General features: G+C 36.4%; 1 protein-coding gene across 5 annotated transcripts in view; it reads left to right on the plus strand.

Moving 5' to 3' along the window:
- CW7 overlaps positions 1 to 16349 on the plus strand; it is a 231616-nt gene that overhangs the window by 175453 nt on the left and 39814 nt on the right. For all 5 annotated transcript variants that reach the window (XM_089799335.1, XM_089799334.1, XM_089799336.1 and 2 more), the window contains one exon: positions 10891 to 10945. In XM_089799335.1, the coding sequence (XP_089655461.1) occupies positions 10891 to 10945 (55 nt within the window). The remainder of the gene's footprint in view (positions 1 to 10890; positions 10946 to 16349) is intronic.

Consider the following 16349-nt stretch of genomic DNA (forward strand, 5'->3'; position numbering starts at 1 on the left):
AAACCAGAAGGAAATCACTAGGTAAGATGCCAGAATGTGGTGAAGAAGTTGTAAAATATCATTGTGATCTTTAACATGATAACACTTGGGAATCACCGGCTTGGAGGCCTGAAGAGGTTGAGGAGGTATGAGGAAAGAATCATCAATAATACAAACCAGTATATCAGTTATGACATTTTAATATATATCATTTAATATGAATTAATTAATAGCTCATACATATTCCTGTTATGGTGATCTCCTGCTGCCAAGTCGTATGGCGCATTATATATCCTGATGCCCAGTGGATGAAATGATGTTCCTTGTCAATTCCGGGTAGGGAGGGCCTTTCTCATTAGAGATCGTGTGGGGATATATCATGGTCTGAGGTTGGGCGGTTAAGCCCCTGACAATGTTTCACCCCTCTCAAGATGTCGAATGTGCGTCGGACAAAGATAAGCCATGCATTCAATTGTTTTATCGAAAAACAAGTATTATCATTTTTATTTATGTGGAGGTAAGATTAAATTGAAGTAATTCATTGTTAACATCATAGTAGTTTCATATATATATATATGATTAACGAATTTAAGTATATTTTCTAATCTTGAGATACTGTCACAGTTAAGTAAATGGAAGGAAAAGAAATTCGAAGCCCTAATCGATTGGGTGACAACTGGAACCTTAAATAATACAGAGGTATTGGAAGCCCTAGTTGAATCCATGGTTGCGGAAGCCCTAAATTGAATTCGTCATCGCGGAAGCCCTAAATTGAATTTCGTGGTCATGGAAGCCCTAAAATGAATCCGTGGTATTGGAAGCCCTAAGTGAGATAGCGGTATCAGAAGCCCTAAATGAACCGAAGGTAAACAATGCCCTAATTGATACAGTGGTATGTGATGCCCTAATTTAAAATAATAAAAGTATTTAATTTGATTTTTAAGATAGCGGTTTTTATATGATAGTTGTCATATGAAACTGTTATAGTGTATTTGTGGACTAACCCGGGTGGTTGCAAAAGCATCCCTAGTTTGATTCCAACTCAATTTTCCGAGGTATGTGGTTTCCAATTTCTGTAGTAATTTCATTTGATGGTAAATTAAGGTTTTAGTTAAGAAATTTTGTATTATTGTTTTTAACAGTAAATCTTATTCACATGAACATGAAATGATATAACTATCTTCCTATGAAACAAGGTTACAACTGTATTCTTTGAGTATGTTAGATGTTAATTTAAATCCGAAAAATTTGGATGTTACAGACTTTGGCAAACATTATTTACAGCCTTGGACACCAAATTAAATATAAGTTCATCCTATCATCTTGAGACAGATGGTCAAACTGAGCGAGTAAATCAAGTATTAGACGATCTCCTAAGGGTATATTGTATGGATCGACAATATCAATGGGAAACATACTTACCTTTGGTTGAATTTGCATATAATAACTCTTATCAGTCTTCAATTAAAATGGCTCCTTTTGAGGCTTTGTATGGTCGTGAGTGCAAAACTTCAGTAAGTTGGAATCGATTGGAAGACAGGGTCATTGTCGGGCTCGAAATACTTCAGGAGATGGAAGAGTAGGTACTTCAGATTCGTCTGAGATTGAAGGAAGCAAACGACAGATAGAAGAGTTATGTTGATGCTAAAAGAACACTCAGAGAATTCTTTGTAGGGGATAAGGTGTTACTAAGAGTTAAACCTCAGAAGAGTACTATCAAGTTTGGCAAGAATGCAAAGTTAGCCCCTAGATATGTAGGACCTTTTGAGGTTTTGGAGGTTGTCAACCCTGTGGTTTACAGGATTGCTTTACCACCATCACTTGCCAGGATGCATGATGTTTTCCATGTGTCGTATCTTAAAAAGTATATTACCCACCATGAGCTTATGATTGATTGGAAATTACTGCAAGTGCGAGAGCTAGGAGTGGTAGAGGTAAAACCGCTTAGAATACTCGAGGTATGTGAGCTACGCTTACGAAATCGAGAAGTAACACAATGGAAGGTTCAGTGGGATTAGTATACAGAAGATAATGCCACTTGGGAAGATCATCATGATATTTTTCAAAGATATCCCTATCTTTTTCTAAAACTGAAAATTGAATAACTTATTACTTTTTCATATAACTGATTTAGTACTATTTAAAAATTTGTTATTATTTTCATTGAGGATGATGAAAAATCTAAGGGGGTTGGTATGTTACATCCCAAAAATTGTGCTCTAAATTTTTAATTGAACTTAGGCGTTGATTTAACAAATCAATATCATGTGAAAGTGAGTTAGTTAATTATAGCCATTGTATCGAATTGTTTCTTCCTGATCATGTAAAAATGAGTTAGTTAATTATAGCCGTTGCATCGATTTATTTCTTCGAAAATGAGTTAGTTAATTATAGCAGTTGCGTTGATTTATTTCTTCGAAAATGAGTTAGTTAATTATAGTCATTGTATTGAATTGTTTCTTCCTAATCATGTGAAATTGAGTTAGTTAATTATAGCCGTTATATATATATTGAACATGTGAAAAGAATTAGGAAATCAGTTTGATTCAAGATTAAAAACTTGTTTAGGAAAATCCATATGTTACAAATAACCTAATACTTATCTTCTTGGTTTTGCAATGTCTAGTAAGTTCACCCCTTTTTGTCTGGGGCAATTGACACCCTCATGATTACCCCGTTCACACCATTTACACAACATTCCTCTATTTTGTCCTTCACCATTTTGGTAGTCCTGAGAAAAATGCCCCATTCGTTGCATTGCCTTCATTGAATCATGGGTCTTCCTTTGGAATTGTACTTGATTACTCTCTTGGGTGTGTTATTATTGTTGTTGTTATTGCTTCCCCACCTATTTTTTCTATACCCTCTAGGTGAGGCTTCTGTATTTGTGTTTCGTGGAGCGGTCAAGGGTGGTGTGGATTGGTCTCCTTGGGTAAAGAATACTTACGCATTCCGTGCCTTTAAATTGTAGGAACAATCCTTAATTGTCTAGCTCAACACTTGACACATGTCGTAGAATGCTTTGCACGGGCATGTCCCTTTTGTGTCTTTCCTTTTCGCAATCCGTATGCCACAGTTCCCTCCCCTCTTTTCTCCTCAATTTTTTTTAACTTCCTTCATTAGCCTCATCATGTCTTTCCTCAGGGCTTGGATGGTCTTAGATTCTTCCCCTGTCTCCTCTAAACTTTCACTCCCGCTTCCGTGTCTCTTGGCTTTGGAAGTTTTGTTGTCACTCTCTATATCCATTGCGTGGGTGCAAGCGTTGGCAAAGGATGATGGTGGTACTATCTTCATTTTTCTTCTTAAGAACAGAGTTAACCCTTCAATGAATCATCTCATTTTTAATCCGTCCACATGTTTGTTATCCAACTCCCCTATCAATTCCTTGAGTTTCCTGCTATATGCTCTTACAGATTCATTTTTCCCTTGTGTGCTATAAATTTATGTGATTATCTTGCCATCATCCCGTAGAAATCCAAATTCCTCCCCGAAGGTGGTATGGAGGTCCTTCCATGTGGTTCTCTTTGCAACCTCCAAGTCTGTATGCCAATCAATAGCAATACCTCTTAGCGTGGCTTGCCATCGTCCTGTAGAAATCCAAATTCCTCCCCGAAGGTGGTATGGAGGTCCTTCCACGTGGTTCTCTTTGCAACCTATAAGTCTGTATGCCAATCAATAGCAATACCTCTTAGCGTGGCAGGGAATGTTTTAACCATTCATCCACATCATTTTCTCCATTGGCCTGCCATATGGTTATACACATTTTACAATGATGTGCGGGGTTCCTTCCCCAGTAAATCTAGGTAGTTTTTGTTTGTCCAATACCATTTTCCTTTTGCTCTTCGCTCCTATTGGGAGGCTCCCTCTTACTGGAACACTCCCTCGTGTAGGGCTAGATTCTTGGGTTCATGGTCCAGTAATATCTCCTTCCCTTGTGATTCTCCTTTTGTTTGGTTGGAGCTTTGTTCCTGTCGATGCTCTCTTCATGCAGGGGTTTCAGGATTCTTCCACCCTTTCTTCTTTCTCAGTGCTTCCAAAATAGCCAAGATGGCTATACCTTCTATTGTATTTCCAATCAACTTTTCTTCAATTTGATTTACACTTTGTGAGTGGTTCATCAATCCCCTTAAGTGGCGACGTCTTTCCTCCTATTGATGGAGATGTAGAGTCCGCAAGGTAGCTTCCCCCTCAGTTTCTTCTTCTAGCACTCGTTTGGGATATTTATTTGGAACTAGGGGTATGAGTTATTTTAGTGTCTGGTTACCTTCCTTGGATTGTCCTACTCCTCCAGTTCCTGTGAACAACTTTCGGCAAACTATTGGAGCATTTGTTGTCTTCTCCACTCTGTTTCTGTTGAGGCTCTTTCTTGCTTGACGCGTATCAAATTTCTTGCCAATAGCTGAAGAATTTGTCCAAGTAGATTGTACACTGTTGGTGGTGCCGAAAGTTCATACAGTTACTGTGCTCTCTGGCACTGCTCTCTTGCGAGCTTCCCTTTGCATGTACTAGTCGACTAAAACTTCCCAGGCCACCACTAGATCTTGTATCACCTGATCCTCTCTTGTTATTTCCTCATCTTCTCCATCACTTTTTGTTACTCGTATTCATGGTAGTAATGGTCGTCCCCTCACTCCATCCTGTCTAGCCAATGACCTCTAGGTCTGGATTCAGGCAATGACAACAAAATGTAGAGTGGTCATCAATGCACAATATAGCATGGATTCAATTGTACCAACATGACATTCATTACTAGTACCAAAATACCAAAATGGCGAGGAAATGCTATTACTTTATTGATTGCCAAAAAATGAGTACATCATCCATATTCCAAAGTTCTTATATAATGATCGGTTGGTTGTGAAAACCAACGGACACATCCGCTCGCTTCCTAACTAGCCTTTCCCTAAATAGCTTAACTAGCCTTAACTGCAACATTAATTTATTATCTACTACAATAATATATTACTTGTATTTGTCCAACTCACATTGTTTTGCATCTCTTGCTCTCTTTCATCTTGATGATGGATCACATAGTGTGATTCAAAATGTTGGTGACAAAAATCTTAACACAATCTAATCCAGAAGTCATGCACTGTAATTATAACTAATGGATTGTGGAAATTCGATCTCTCTAGATTTATACAAGTTATATTTAACATCGAAATTTTTCCAAATTTTTTCCCTTGCTAAATTTCATCTAACTTTTATGATCCATGAACTTGAATTCGAATTCAAAACTTGTGACTTATGGGCCAAGCACATTTTAGAGCTGATTTATTCTGATTTATGTGGAGTCATCTACTTCTTTAAGCGGTTTTTGGTCCTATGTAACTTTTATTGATGATTATTCTCGTAAGACTTGGATCTACTTTCTTAAATCCAAAGAATCAGATAAAGTTCTATCTAAGTTTAAAGAATTCAAAGTCTTAGTGGAAAATCTTTTAGATAATAAAATCAAGATTCTTAGATCTGATAATGGAGTTGAATTCACCTCAAGTCATTTTAATCTTTTTGTGTTGAAGCAGTGATTAAGAGGGAGTTTTGTGTCCCCTACAACCCACAACAGAATGGTGTTGCTGAAAAAAAAATTGTCAGTTGAGACAGCAAAAACTGTGATTCATGATCAAGGATTGCAAATTGTCCTTTGGGCTGAGGCTGTAGGACAACAATATATGTTCAGAATAGGTGCCCTCATGAGATTTTAAATAACATGACTCTAGAAGAAGATTTCACTAGCTCTAAACCTGATGTAAGTCATCTAAAAGTTTTTGGTCTTTCAATTTACATTCATGTTCTTAAAGACAAAAGATCCAAACTGGAACCGTCTAGGAAGGAAGGAATTTTTGTTTGATATAGTGAATCTTCCAAAGCTTATAGAATCTATGTTCTGAGTCAAAAGTTGATTGAATTAAGCAAAGATGTATCTTCCGAACAAAATGTTGATTGTGTTAAATCTACTGAACCTTCTTTAGAATTTGAAATGGAAGATTTTGAATATTCTCAAGACTCGTCTCTTGTGGCTCCAAACTCTCCTATTTCAGATTGTCCAAATCCTTATCAAAATTAGATGGGTTCTGCTGCTGGTCCCAGTGACAGTTTGAGTGAAAAGAAGAGACCTTTGTGGGCAAGACATACTATGCAAGAGGTTGAAAAAATTTCAGCTCCTCATGGGACCTTCTGAGAAAGTAAAAGGCCTCAACAATTGGTTAGTCATGTTGCATTAATGTGTAATATTATTGATTTTGAACCCTTTGTATTTGATGCAGCTATAGGACAACGAGTGTGGGAGATGCTATGTTGGAGAAATATGATTCCATTGTTTAAAAAGATGTTTGGAAAATTGTTCCCCATCCTAGAAACAAATTAGTTGTCTCTTCTAAATGGCTATATAAAATTAAACATGCTGTTGATGGTAGTGCAGAAAAATTTGAAGCAAAATTTGTTAGAAGAGGTTTCTCTCAGGAGGAAGGGATAGATTATGAGGAGACTTTTGCTCCTGTAGCCAGATACACTTCAATCAAAACTATCATTTCATTTGTAGCTAGTAAAAGATGGAAGCTACATCAAGTGGATGTCAAGACTACTTTCCTAAATTGTGTCATTGAAAAGGAAATTTATGTTGAGCAGCCTGAACGGTTTGTGGTTCATGACAAGGATTCGCATGTGTGTAAGTTGAGAAAGGCCTTATATGGCCTCAAACAAGCTCCTCAAGCATGGTATGTATTTTTTGATGGTTATCTTTCAAGTTTGGGTTTCATAAAAAAAATGAGGTTGATCCAAATCTTTATTTCGAAAGATATAATGATCTTATGCTGATTCTAGTGCTTTATGTTGATGATCTCTTTTAACTAGTGAAGATGATTTGATTGCTAAATGTAAGGAAGAGCTGATTTTTGAATTTGACATGGACCTTGGTTTAATGCATTATTTTCTTGGGTTGGAAATATGGCAAAAACCAAATGAGATTCTACTTAGTCAGCAAAAGTATGCAGTCGACATCCTTAAGAGATTTGGTATGCTTGACTGTAAACCCAATGTGACTCATATGGAGGTAAATTTGAAGAAACTTCAAGAAGTTGCTGCTTCTTTAGAATGAATTGATAGCACTTTTTATAGATAGCTGATTGGTTCTCTGATGTATCTAGTCAGTACTAGACCTGACATCTGCCATGCGGTTAACAACTTAAATCAGTTAATGGGCGGGCCTAGAAACTTTCATCTTATCGCTGCTAAACACATTCTGAGATATGTTTGTGGTACTATAAATTACAGTCTGAAATTTTCTAAATCTAATGATATTCATCTTCACGGTGTCCCTGATTCTGATTTTGCAGGATGTGTATCAGATTGAAAGAGCACTTCAGGTTTATGTTTCAGCCTTGGATCTGCTATGGTTTTCTAGTGCAACATGAAACAAGGATATGTTGCATAAAGTACAACTGAAGCTGAATATGTTGCCAACTTGTACTGCAGCTTGAGAAGCTGTATGACTTCGAAACTTTTTGCTGGATTATTTGGAGATTCTCTTGAGCCTACTCTAATTATCTGTGATAATTAAAGCTGTATAAAGCTTTCAATCAATCCTATTTTTCATGATAGGTCCAAGCATTTGGAAATTATCATTGTTTAAGAGACATGGTTCTAAGGAAATCAATCGAGCTGCAATATATCAGCACTAATGAGCAAACTGCAGATATCCTGACCAAACCATTACCCAAGTTAAAGTTCTCTTATTTTAGAGGCAAGTCAGGCATTGTAGAATTTGAGACTCTTGTTGAAAATGAGTCTTAGCTATGATTTTCTTTCTTGTGGTTATAATTTCATACTCAAATGATATTAATAAAGTTGTATGGACAACTATTATAGCTCTGATTAATAGGGACTGTCGGGGGCATTCATATTTCATTGTCAGAGGTGAAATTCTTGGATTTATGGAAGACAAACCACTCCGAAAGCATTTGCCAAGGATGTTTTCATTAATCAAGAATGAAAGTTGGGGGGCTCGAAGATGATTAGATACCGTCCTAGTCTCAACCATAAACGATCCGACTAGGGATCGATGAATGTTGCTCTAAGGAACCCAAACAACTTTTCTTTTGGGGGGGATGATGTTGTCGGTAAATTCTATAGCATAGTGGACGGGTAGAATAGTATCCGAACGGACGCGTGACGCATGAGTCACCCCTTTGGGAAGGTATATGTACACCGTCCAAAATGGACTTTGGAACATTGTGGTAATCATAGTATTTGGACTGTAAACATTGAGTGCATATTGCTTATATGAATAAAGTATCTATTTTGTGTTGTATCGTGCTATACTACATGCGTTAAGTTTCTTTACCTTGTACGGTAAACAAGCTCCACCACTTATGAGTGAGTTCATAGTGAACATCATGTAGAAAGAGTCCATGATGTTGCTGTGTTGAGAGATTCCGTGATGGGAGTTGGATGTCATGTTGAGAGATTCTATGACAACATCACGTTGAGAGAGTCTGTGATAGCTGGCTATTATCCTTGCAGGCATATCATGTTGAGTGATTCCATGATTTTTGAGTATTAGTAAATTACTTGTTCTTTTATTGTCATATTGAGAGAGTCCATGACATAAATTTAGTGAATTTCATATTTGCTAAGAGGGACTGTTAAATTAGTCGCTTCATATGAAATTCTAAGTTCTGTTTCTAAACTAGGCAAATTGATTTTATCTTGTTAGATATTTCTTCTAAGTTTTGTGTACCTTTCTCTCTCTTGGTTGTGTGTTTATCTAGTGGGCAGTTAATCTTTAGTTTATTCTTCAGACCACAGTTCTTCCAGCTTATCTTTGTTATATCATGGCAATATGATTTCAGTTTATGCTGCTTTTGCTTACAGCATGTATTGCTGTTGTCGTGGCTTTTTCTTGTATATCACACCAGCTATGATATTGTGTCCAGCGTGCTTCACTGCCTTTGTAATTGCTGAGCTGGTCCTTACTTGTTTCGTCCTCATTTACTCTTCCATGTCAGTCTAGCGGTCAGCAATAACGGCGGAGGTTAAAGAAACGTTATTTTCCTTTGGGCATGATGGATACATTTCTTATTCATGTGTTTTCTTGGATATAATTCTATATTGCTGTAAAAGTAAAATGGCTTCTCTTGGACATATTCATGTGGTTGGTGTATGCATGCATCTATTGCACCTGATCAGGTTTCTAGTGCATGCTTGTAGTAATGAAAAGGCTACCTATTGTGTGTTGTCAATATACTTAAGAAGTTAAGCTCTACTGTTCGACCATACAGTTTATTTTTTATATCATTGTATGTATGTTTTGAGGGATATAAAGTTGAGTAAGAAGCTGATATTAAAAAGGGGAATTTTTTCTACTGTAGCAAAGCCAAGAGAGTTCTGAATCTCTGATTGTGTGGAGTAATATTTCTTCTTATTGTTCAGAGTCATTTATGTGTAATGAGTTTCTCAGAATAATCTGTTATCATGAAACTCTGAGTTTTAACTGGCTGAGACTTTGTATTTCTCATTATTATAATAACGGGATCAAATTTCTGTGGGCTAGTAGTTTCCTTCGAGGAGGAGGGTTTTTTTGCAGCATAATTATGTTTGTTCTGTTTTTCTTTTAAGTTCATAAATTTTCGGTTCAAATTTTAAAATGAGATGCTTTCACAGACTTCCCAATGACTGGATTTATCACATAGAAGCTAGAACTTTTAAGTGGATATAACTCCTCAAGATTTCAACTATCAGGTGGGACCAGTTTTTTCCCAGAAGTGAAGCTTTATAGTTTATAATGAAGCTTTATTATCTGATGGGTTTTTTAACATCAGGCATATGTAAATCTTGATTTTTCTACAATTACGTAACAGGAAATGCCATACATTGCAACCATAACCCTGGAAGTTATTTTGTTTATTTTATTTATCTGTGGCCATTATACCTTATTATTCTTTTCCTAATTACCAACAATAATATACCTTTTGAAAATTATTTAGACATCCTAACCCATTAATGTGTTTTATAGTTCTACGATATGAGAGATATGGGTATCAATTTTCAGTGGAGGAGGCTATCAAACTCTTAAAGGATTAATGTTGATTGTGGATCCCTACTAGGGCGTGCCATCATAGTCATTTGTTGGCTCATTGTGCAACCAGGAAGTCTCTTTTTTAAAGTTTCTGCTTGGATTTGCTTGGCTACTTTTTTCTCCAGTGGACACCCTTATCCTTTTTTTCACAATGATCATTTGAGATCAACCTCCCTCCATTGTTGAAGGACTGATTTACTAGGAAGGACGGTCAAATATGACAAAGTTGGTTGCAACTGCCACTTTTGCATGACTTCTAACTAGATGATGGTGTTGAAGTCAAAGAGACTTATATCTATGATAATTTTGTTGATGGCTGTGCTCTGAACTTATTCTTGCAGGATTGTGGAATTTCATGCTTATGTATTCAATCTGGGTAGGTACATCTATACCATTTTGATGTATTCTACCACTAAATGTTTCTGGGCTTGTATCTGTCCATATATTATTACACAAGCCTCTTTGTTATGAAAACTTCCACTTGGGTTGAGATAGTGCACCGAATGTTCGCCATCTTGCCCTTTTTTCTTTTTTCTTGGTCTTGGGAGATTGGTTTAAATGTGCCTAAAGCATTTTTGTGCATAACAAACATTGAAACTCTGAAGGAAAATAAAAGAAAAAAATAGATGAAAAATGTCTTTGCATTTCCATGAGTTGATATCTTGTTTGCAAATGCCTTTCTAATGTTCAACTAGGAAGTCCTTATTAGATTATAGAAATAAAAGACAAACTATCTTGGAACATTACTATTTAGACTGATATTATCAAATTATTTTTGTTTGCACATTGTATTCTCTTTGTTTTCTATTAATTGTCTTGTGCATTTGACGTTGCAGGTGTCCTTGTTTTCAGGATTTGTCAGCTATAAGATGGTTCGTGAAGCTTATGAATGTAAGTTTTGCTTGAAGTTGTGTAACGTGTTGTATGTATATTTCTGTTTCTTTTATTAACATTTTATTGCTGTTTCTTTAGGACTGAAAACTTTAGTTGACTTTCTTTCTACCATTAAGGTTTGCTGTATATATCCAAGGAGATTAATACTGTGAATAAAATATTCTGTATGTACTTTGGGTCAATGTTAAAAACCTCCTTGCTGGGGATAATCAATTTTTTTTTAATTGCTTTGTTTTTAATATATTGAATATCGTTTACAAATATTGTGCTCATAGGAACAACGTGAGCCTAATATAAGCTCTAGCTAGTATTTAGTAGAGATAAATAAAATAAAAATCACATATAGAAGAGTCATTACTTGGAAATCTACATTATTTAGAAACCAAATCCACTTCAGTCACAACATAAAATTCCACATCAGTTGCCCCTACAGGGATTTGAACTTGATTCTTCATGATAAGAATCCTATATCTTGGCCAATTAAGCTTAACCCATGGATAATAGTTAATATTTTAAGTGCAAACCTTGGTTACCGGGTTTGGCTGTTTTATGTTCAGACCAGGGTTGGTTTCAAACCGATTCTTGGTTCGGTTCCAATTCGCTTGTGGGTCAAACTAGGGAAGAGCCAAGCAGATCGAGTGCAAGCCAGGAACATTTCCACTGAGAACCATTTTATAATTTAGTGCGGGAAACAATTATATTACAGAATTTGAATAAGATCTTTAACATTACAAAACAAACTTTGCTTATGTTGAGATAATTATTACATCAAATTAAACTAGCCTTGAAGATTTCTTCCAGTCAAATTTTTATATACAATTTCTGATAATGACCTCTGTCTGATTAATTGCAAGCACTCTATAGTAATAAGCTCTATTTTAAACATTAAACAATATCTTCAATAGGTGGAGGGAGTTTCAGGCTACATTTTAAATAATTTTCAAGTAGGATGTTAATTACCAAAAAGCAAGATCTTTGTATAGTGAAAAAGTATTAAGGATTTTAGGACTTGGAAACATAGTAACATGGGGACGCGCCCCCTCCCCCTTTATGCTGTGTCTCGGAGACTTGGACGCATCGGTGACTTGGGGACTCCGTCCCCCTGTCCCCAATGGTGCCACTAGATTCTGTCACCCCCACCAAGGATGGGGGACGTCTTGGTGTTGACTATTTGCTATTTCGATTATTTATGTTCAATGTTCGAGTACCAATGCAATGCAATGTTTAAGCATTTACTCTTTTACATCTTTATATCTTATATTGCAATACATCTTTTCAGAACTATTATTTTAAGTACCATATGTATATATATACACCCCCCTCCTGTCCCCTGGCACTGTCCCCCCACTGTCCCAAAATTAAAGCTCCTTGTCCTTCCATCCCCCAAGGTGGTGTAACTATGCTTGGAAAACAAGAATGTTAGTGGTGCAGCTGTAACCATTGGCATTGCTACTATATTTGATTCAACTAATACCTTTAATGAAGAAGAAGAAGAAGAAGAAGAAGATTTAGATAATCCATTAGATGATTGAAACTTAGTATAAAGTTCCAATTCTTGAAAGTCAAAACATTGATGCATGAGCTCAATATTATTATTTTAATATCTTGATGTTGAAACTTGATATGATGCTATGATTGCATGTTTATGTTGTTTTTATGATCCTATGAGACATTCTAATCTTAATTCATTCTTCTAGGCTGCATACATATGTGTGTGAATGTATATAATATAATACAATTTAATTTTGACATGTGTTTGTACTAATGAACCAAAACCACATTTCAAAATTTTGCTGTGCTGGTGAACTAATATGGTGGTTTTCTGTTTCTACGTTTCTCTAAACTTATATTTTAATCTGACATAGCATTGTAGAGGGACTTGCGGTACTCAAGATAAAAACATAAATGAATACATAGTCAAAGAATTAACTGTTGTTTTGAAGGTACACAAATGAGTCTTCCTATGCCTCCCTTGGAGTCTCTCTTTGAATTTTATATGTAAAGACCTTAAGGTTTGTATGATCTAAAGTTAAACCTTTTTTTCTGAACTAAGTAAAGCCCAAACGAAAAGACTGATTACACAATATTGATCCAGGAAAAGAAATATTCAATAACGCTCACATAGATTTAGAGCATCAAATAACAAGTTTTACCCAGTAACTGCAAATTCAGGAATATATTTATTATTGAAACTGGTAGATAATTTCTTCACAACAGCAATTTAAACTTACAGATTAGGCAGAACTCGATAGAGTTTGAACAGTAACACACAGTAGAAGATTAAGGGTTTCATCCCAAGACCTTGTAGAGCTTGAACAACAACACACAGCAACAAAGGTGATCTCTTGGGGGGTTCTGTCCCAAAACCCAAATTGTGCACAGAGGCAAACCAACATTTTCAGCATGCCCAAAAAACACAGAGTCCTCTATTTAAACTTCCTTGGAGCAGTTTACAGAACTGACTTCTAAGTGAAACCCCAGGGCAATTTGTCAGTAGAGGACAAGGAAAATCTGGTTTGCCCCCTCCAAGAAGTCAGTAGAAGACACAAAACAAAACAAAATCTGATTTTCTTCAAGAAGCTTCAAGAGGTTGTTTGTGTACAAAACAAAATCTGATCCCTGTCACTACAAAAAAATTTGATTGGTTGTTGCTAGAAAACAAAATCTGGTTTTTCTGCTAAAGGACAAGAGTGCATAGTTGGCAGCCGACATTGTTGTCCAGGTGAAGTGGCCCCATTTCACAGGTTTATTACACTTGTCATTTGATTGCTTGATCTTAAGAAATTTCAAATTGGGGTGTTCAAAGATTTCAATTCTGTAATGACCCTGCTCAAATCTGATCTCAAAATGCTGATAAAGGCTCTAGGAATTTCATCAAACACTTTGCATACAAGGGTCATATGACTGATATAAATTTCAGTTTGCTCTAATAACTTATAACAGCACTTGTGATTGCAAGTATTGCTTTGAAGTTCACTTCTAAATGATTCTATCAAACACCTAGGATGCTTATGCAAGTCCTTTATAGCCTTTCTACACATAATAATGAATTCTAACATCAAACTAACCACCTACAGCCAAGTGACTTTTTGTCATACAATTGGCATACATCCTAATACAATATTCAAATGATCATTACAATAATATATAACTCCCAAAGGATGACACTTAATTTGTAGTGCTATCTTTCCTATAATGATGACAATGAAAAGATGCCAAGACTCTTGGCTTCCACCCACAAGAATAATGCTTAAATCTGATACAAACTTTCACCTACAGCCATACCTTCTAATATGCATCTAAATGATATGAAAAATGCATGAAATATCCAAAGGAACCTGTAGCTTGGTGGCGCCTTGAGTCCCCAATGAAGAGGCAAGCAATTTAATAGTTCTTTTCAAATTTGGTATACAACAGCACCAAACCTGCATCCACAGAATCAGAATAGTATTTTGAGAATTCAGTTTGCAAAATTCATCATCAATTAGTGATGATTCAAATTGCCAAGAGAGGAATCAATCCTCAAACCCTAGCCATTTCTCATAGCCAAGAAACTTAATAAATTTTCATCAAATGAACAATGGATATCTTAGAATGAGCTCTCAAGTCCCTTTTTATTCTTTCTTGTGAGAGCTCAAACACAATTCTTACCAATGTGGGATAAAAATATATACTTTTCTTTTTAATAATTCATTTACTCCAATACTTTAAATTAATACCTTGGCTTAGGCTTCCATGAATTAATTAAATAAATGGCCCCTTCCCATGATGACTCAACCCTCAAGTGAAATTATAAAGTTAAATTATAACTTTATAATAAGCCGTTTAATGATTTAATAATAATTTGGTCACCAAAATAATAATAACTCCCAAAATACTTATCCTTTTAATATGTCGTTTGAAATAGGAGTCACACCTATTATTTCCCTATGTGATAGAATGCACATTCCAAAAATAGAAAGGGTCCTTCTCGATCAATATCAGACTTACTATAAATAGTAAACATGGCAAAACTATAGCAAATGAAGTCTGAATGACGCCAAACGAAAGCCAAACCATAGGATACTGAATCCTGAAATAGATGCCCACTGAAAGAGATCCTCTGTCCATCCTTATTAGCCTACGAGGGTCACATGATAGGCTAATCCCAAGAGCCTGAAAAAATGGGGACATTACAAATTCCTTCCTAGGTCGCATCTTTTAGTGATACTACTAATTTACACTTAATTAAGTGTTTTGGAATAGCTTTGTTATGTAATCGTGATACTACCTTACACTTAATTAAGTGATCTGCATTGATTTTTTTGGTTCTTGGTCGAGGTATGTGATTTATCTGATTCACAAGACCGGGTCGGCTTTGGACCCTGGTAACTATAGGACTATCATTATTGGACACACCTTCGCCAAACTCTATGCCACAACGCTGAACGCTATTCTTTCTAGAGAGCTTGTAGAGTCAGATGTCAAGTTGTTTTTTGGGGTGATTACCAGTCCATGGACCATATTTTGACCTCGTCGACTCTCATTGAGGAGGCTCGATACCACTCAATGAAAGTCTATTGCTGCTTTATAGACTTCCGTAAGGCATTTGATATTGTCCCACGAGTGGCCCTCTTTCAAAGACTTAGAGACATCAAGATTTCAAAGATCTTATTAACGACTGTTATGAGATTGTACGAGAGTGTGATAGGCAGATTCTGGACTCCTAAGGGTTTCTCTGCTTCTATACAAAGTACTATTGGGGTGAAGCAGAGCTACTCTCTTTCCCCCACCTTGTTTGGCATAAATATTGATGAGCTTGAGGCCTTTCTTAGAGACTCTTCACTCCCGATGATGGTTGTTGTTTACATCAGGTCCTAATTTCCATTCTCCTATCTGCAGATGATGTGATCCTTATGGCCTCTTCTTTGAAAAGTCTTTAGAGGCTTCTTGATGGCTTGGCTTACTTTTGTGATCTTCAACAATTTACCGTGGACTTAGGCAAGACTTGGGTTATGGTCTTCAACTATGTGAAGACCTTGCATTTGCACTTTTTCTTCCAAGGTCAGGAGCTCTTGAGATTACCTCTTCTTAGGTGTACCTCAGGGTCAAGTTCTTTGGACCTTGCTTTACTTTGAGACCCACCATCCAGTCCAGAGTTAGCAAGGGGATGAGCTCCTTTGCTATGCTCAAGAGATAGTGCTTTAGGCATTACTTCCAAGACACTTTGTCCAAGCTTTCCCTCCTCGACTATTGGTTAGATCGATGGTTCTATGGTCTGGGGGACTTCTCTTCTCGACTTTGATTTAGCCTCCATTGAGCATGTCTGGACCTTGCTAGTCTGACGCAATATCAGATGTCATTGGTTCACCCCCCTACAACATTATTCTAGTCGAGTTTAGGGCTCATCCCTTCAGGTTGG

The sequence above is a fragment of the Cupressus sempervirens genome, chromosome 9, assembly GCF_028749045.1.
Source record: "Cupressus sempervirens isolate cs-2001-9-10 chromosome 9, ASM2874904v1, whole genome shotgun sequence".
Lineage (NCBI taxonomy): Eukaryota > Viridiplantae > Streptophyta > Pinopsida > Cupressales > Cupressaceae > Cupressus > Cupressus sempervirens.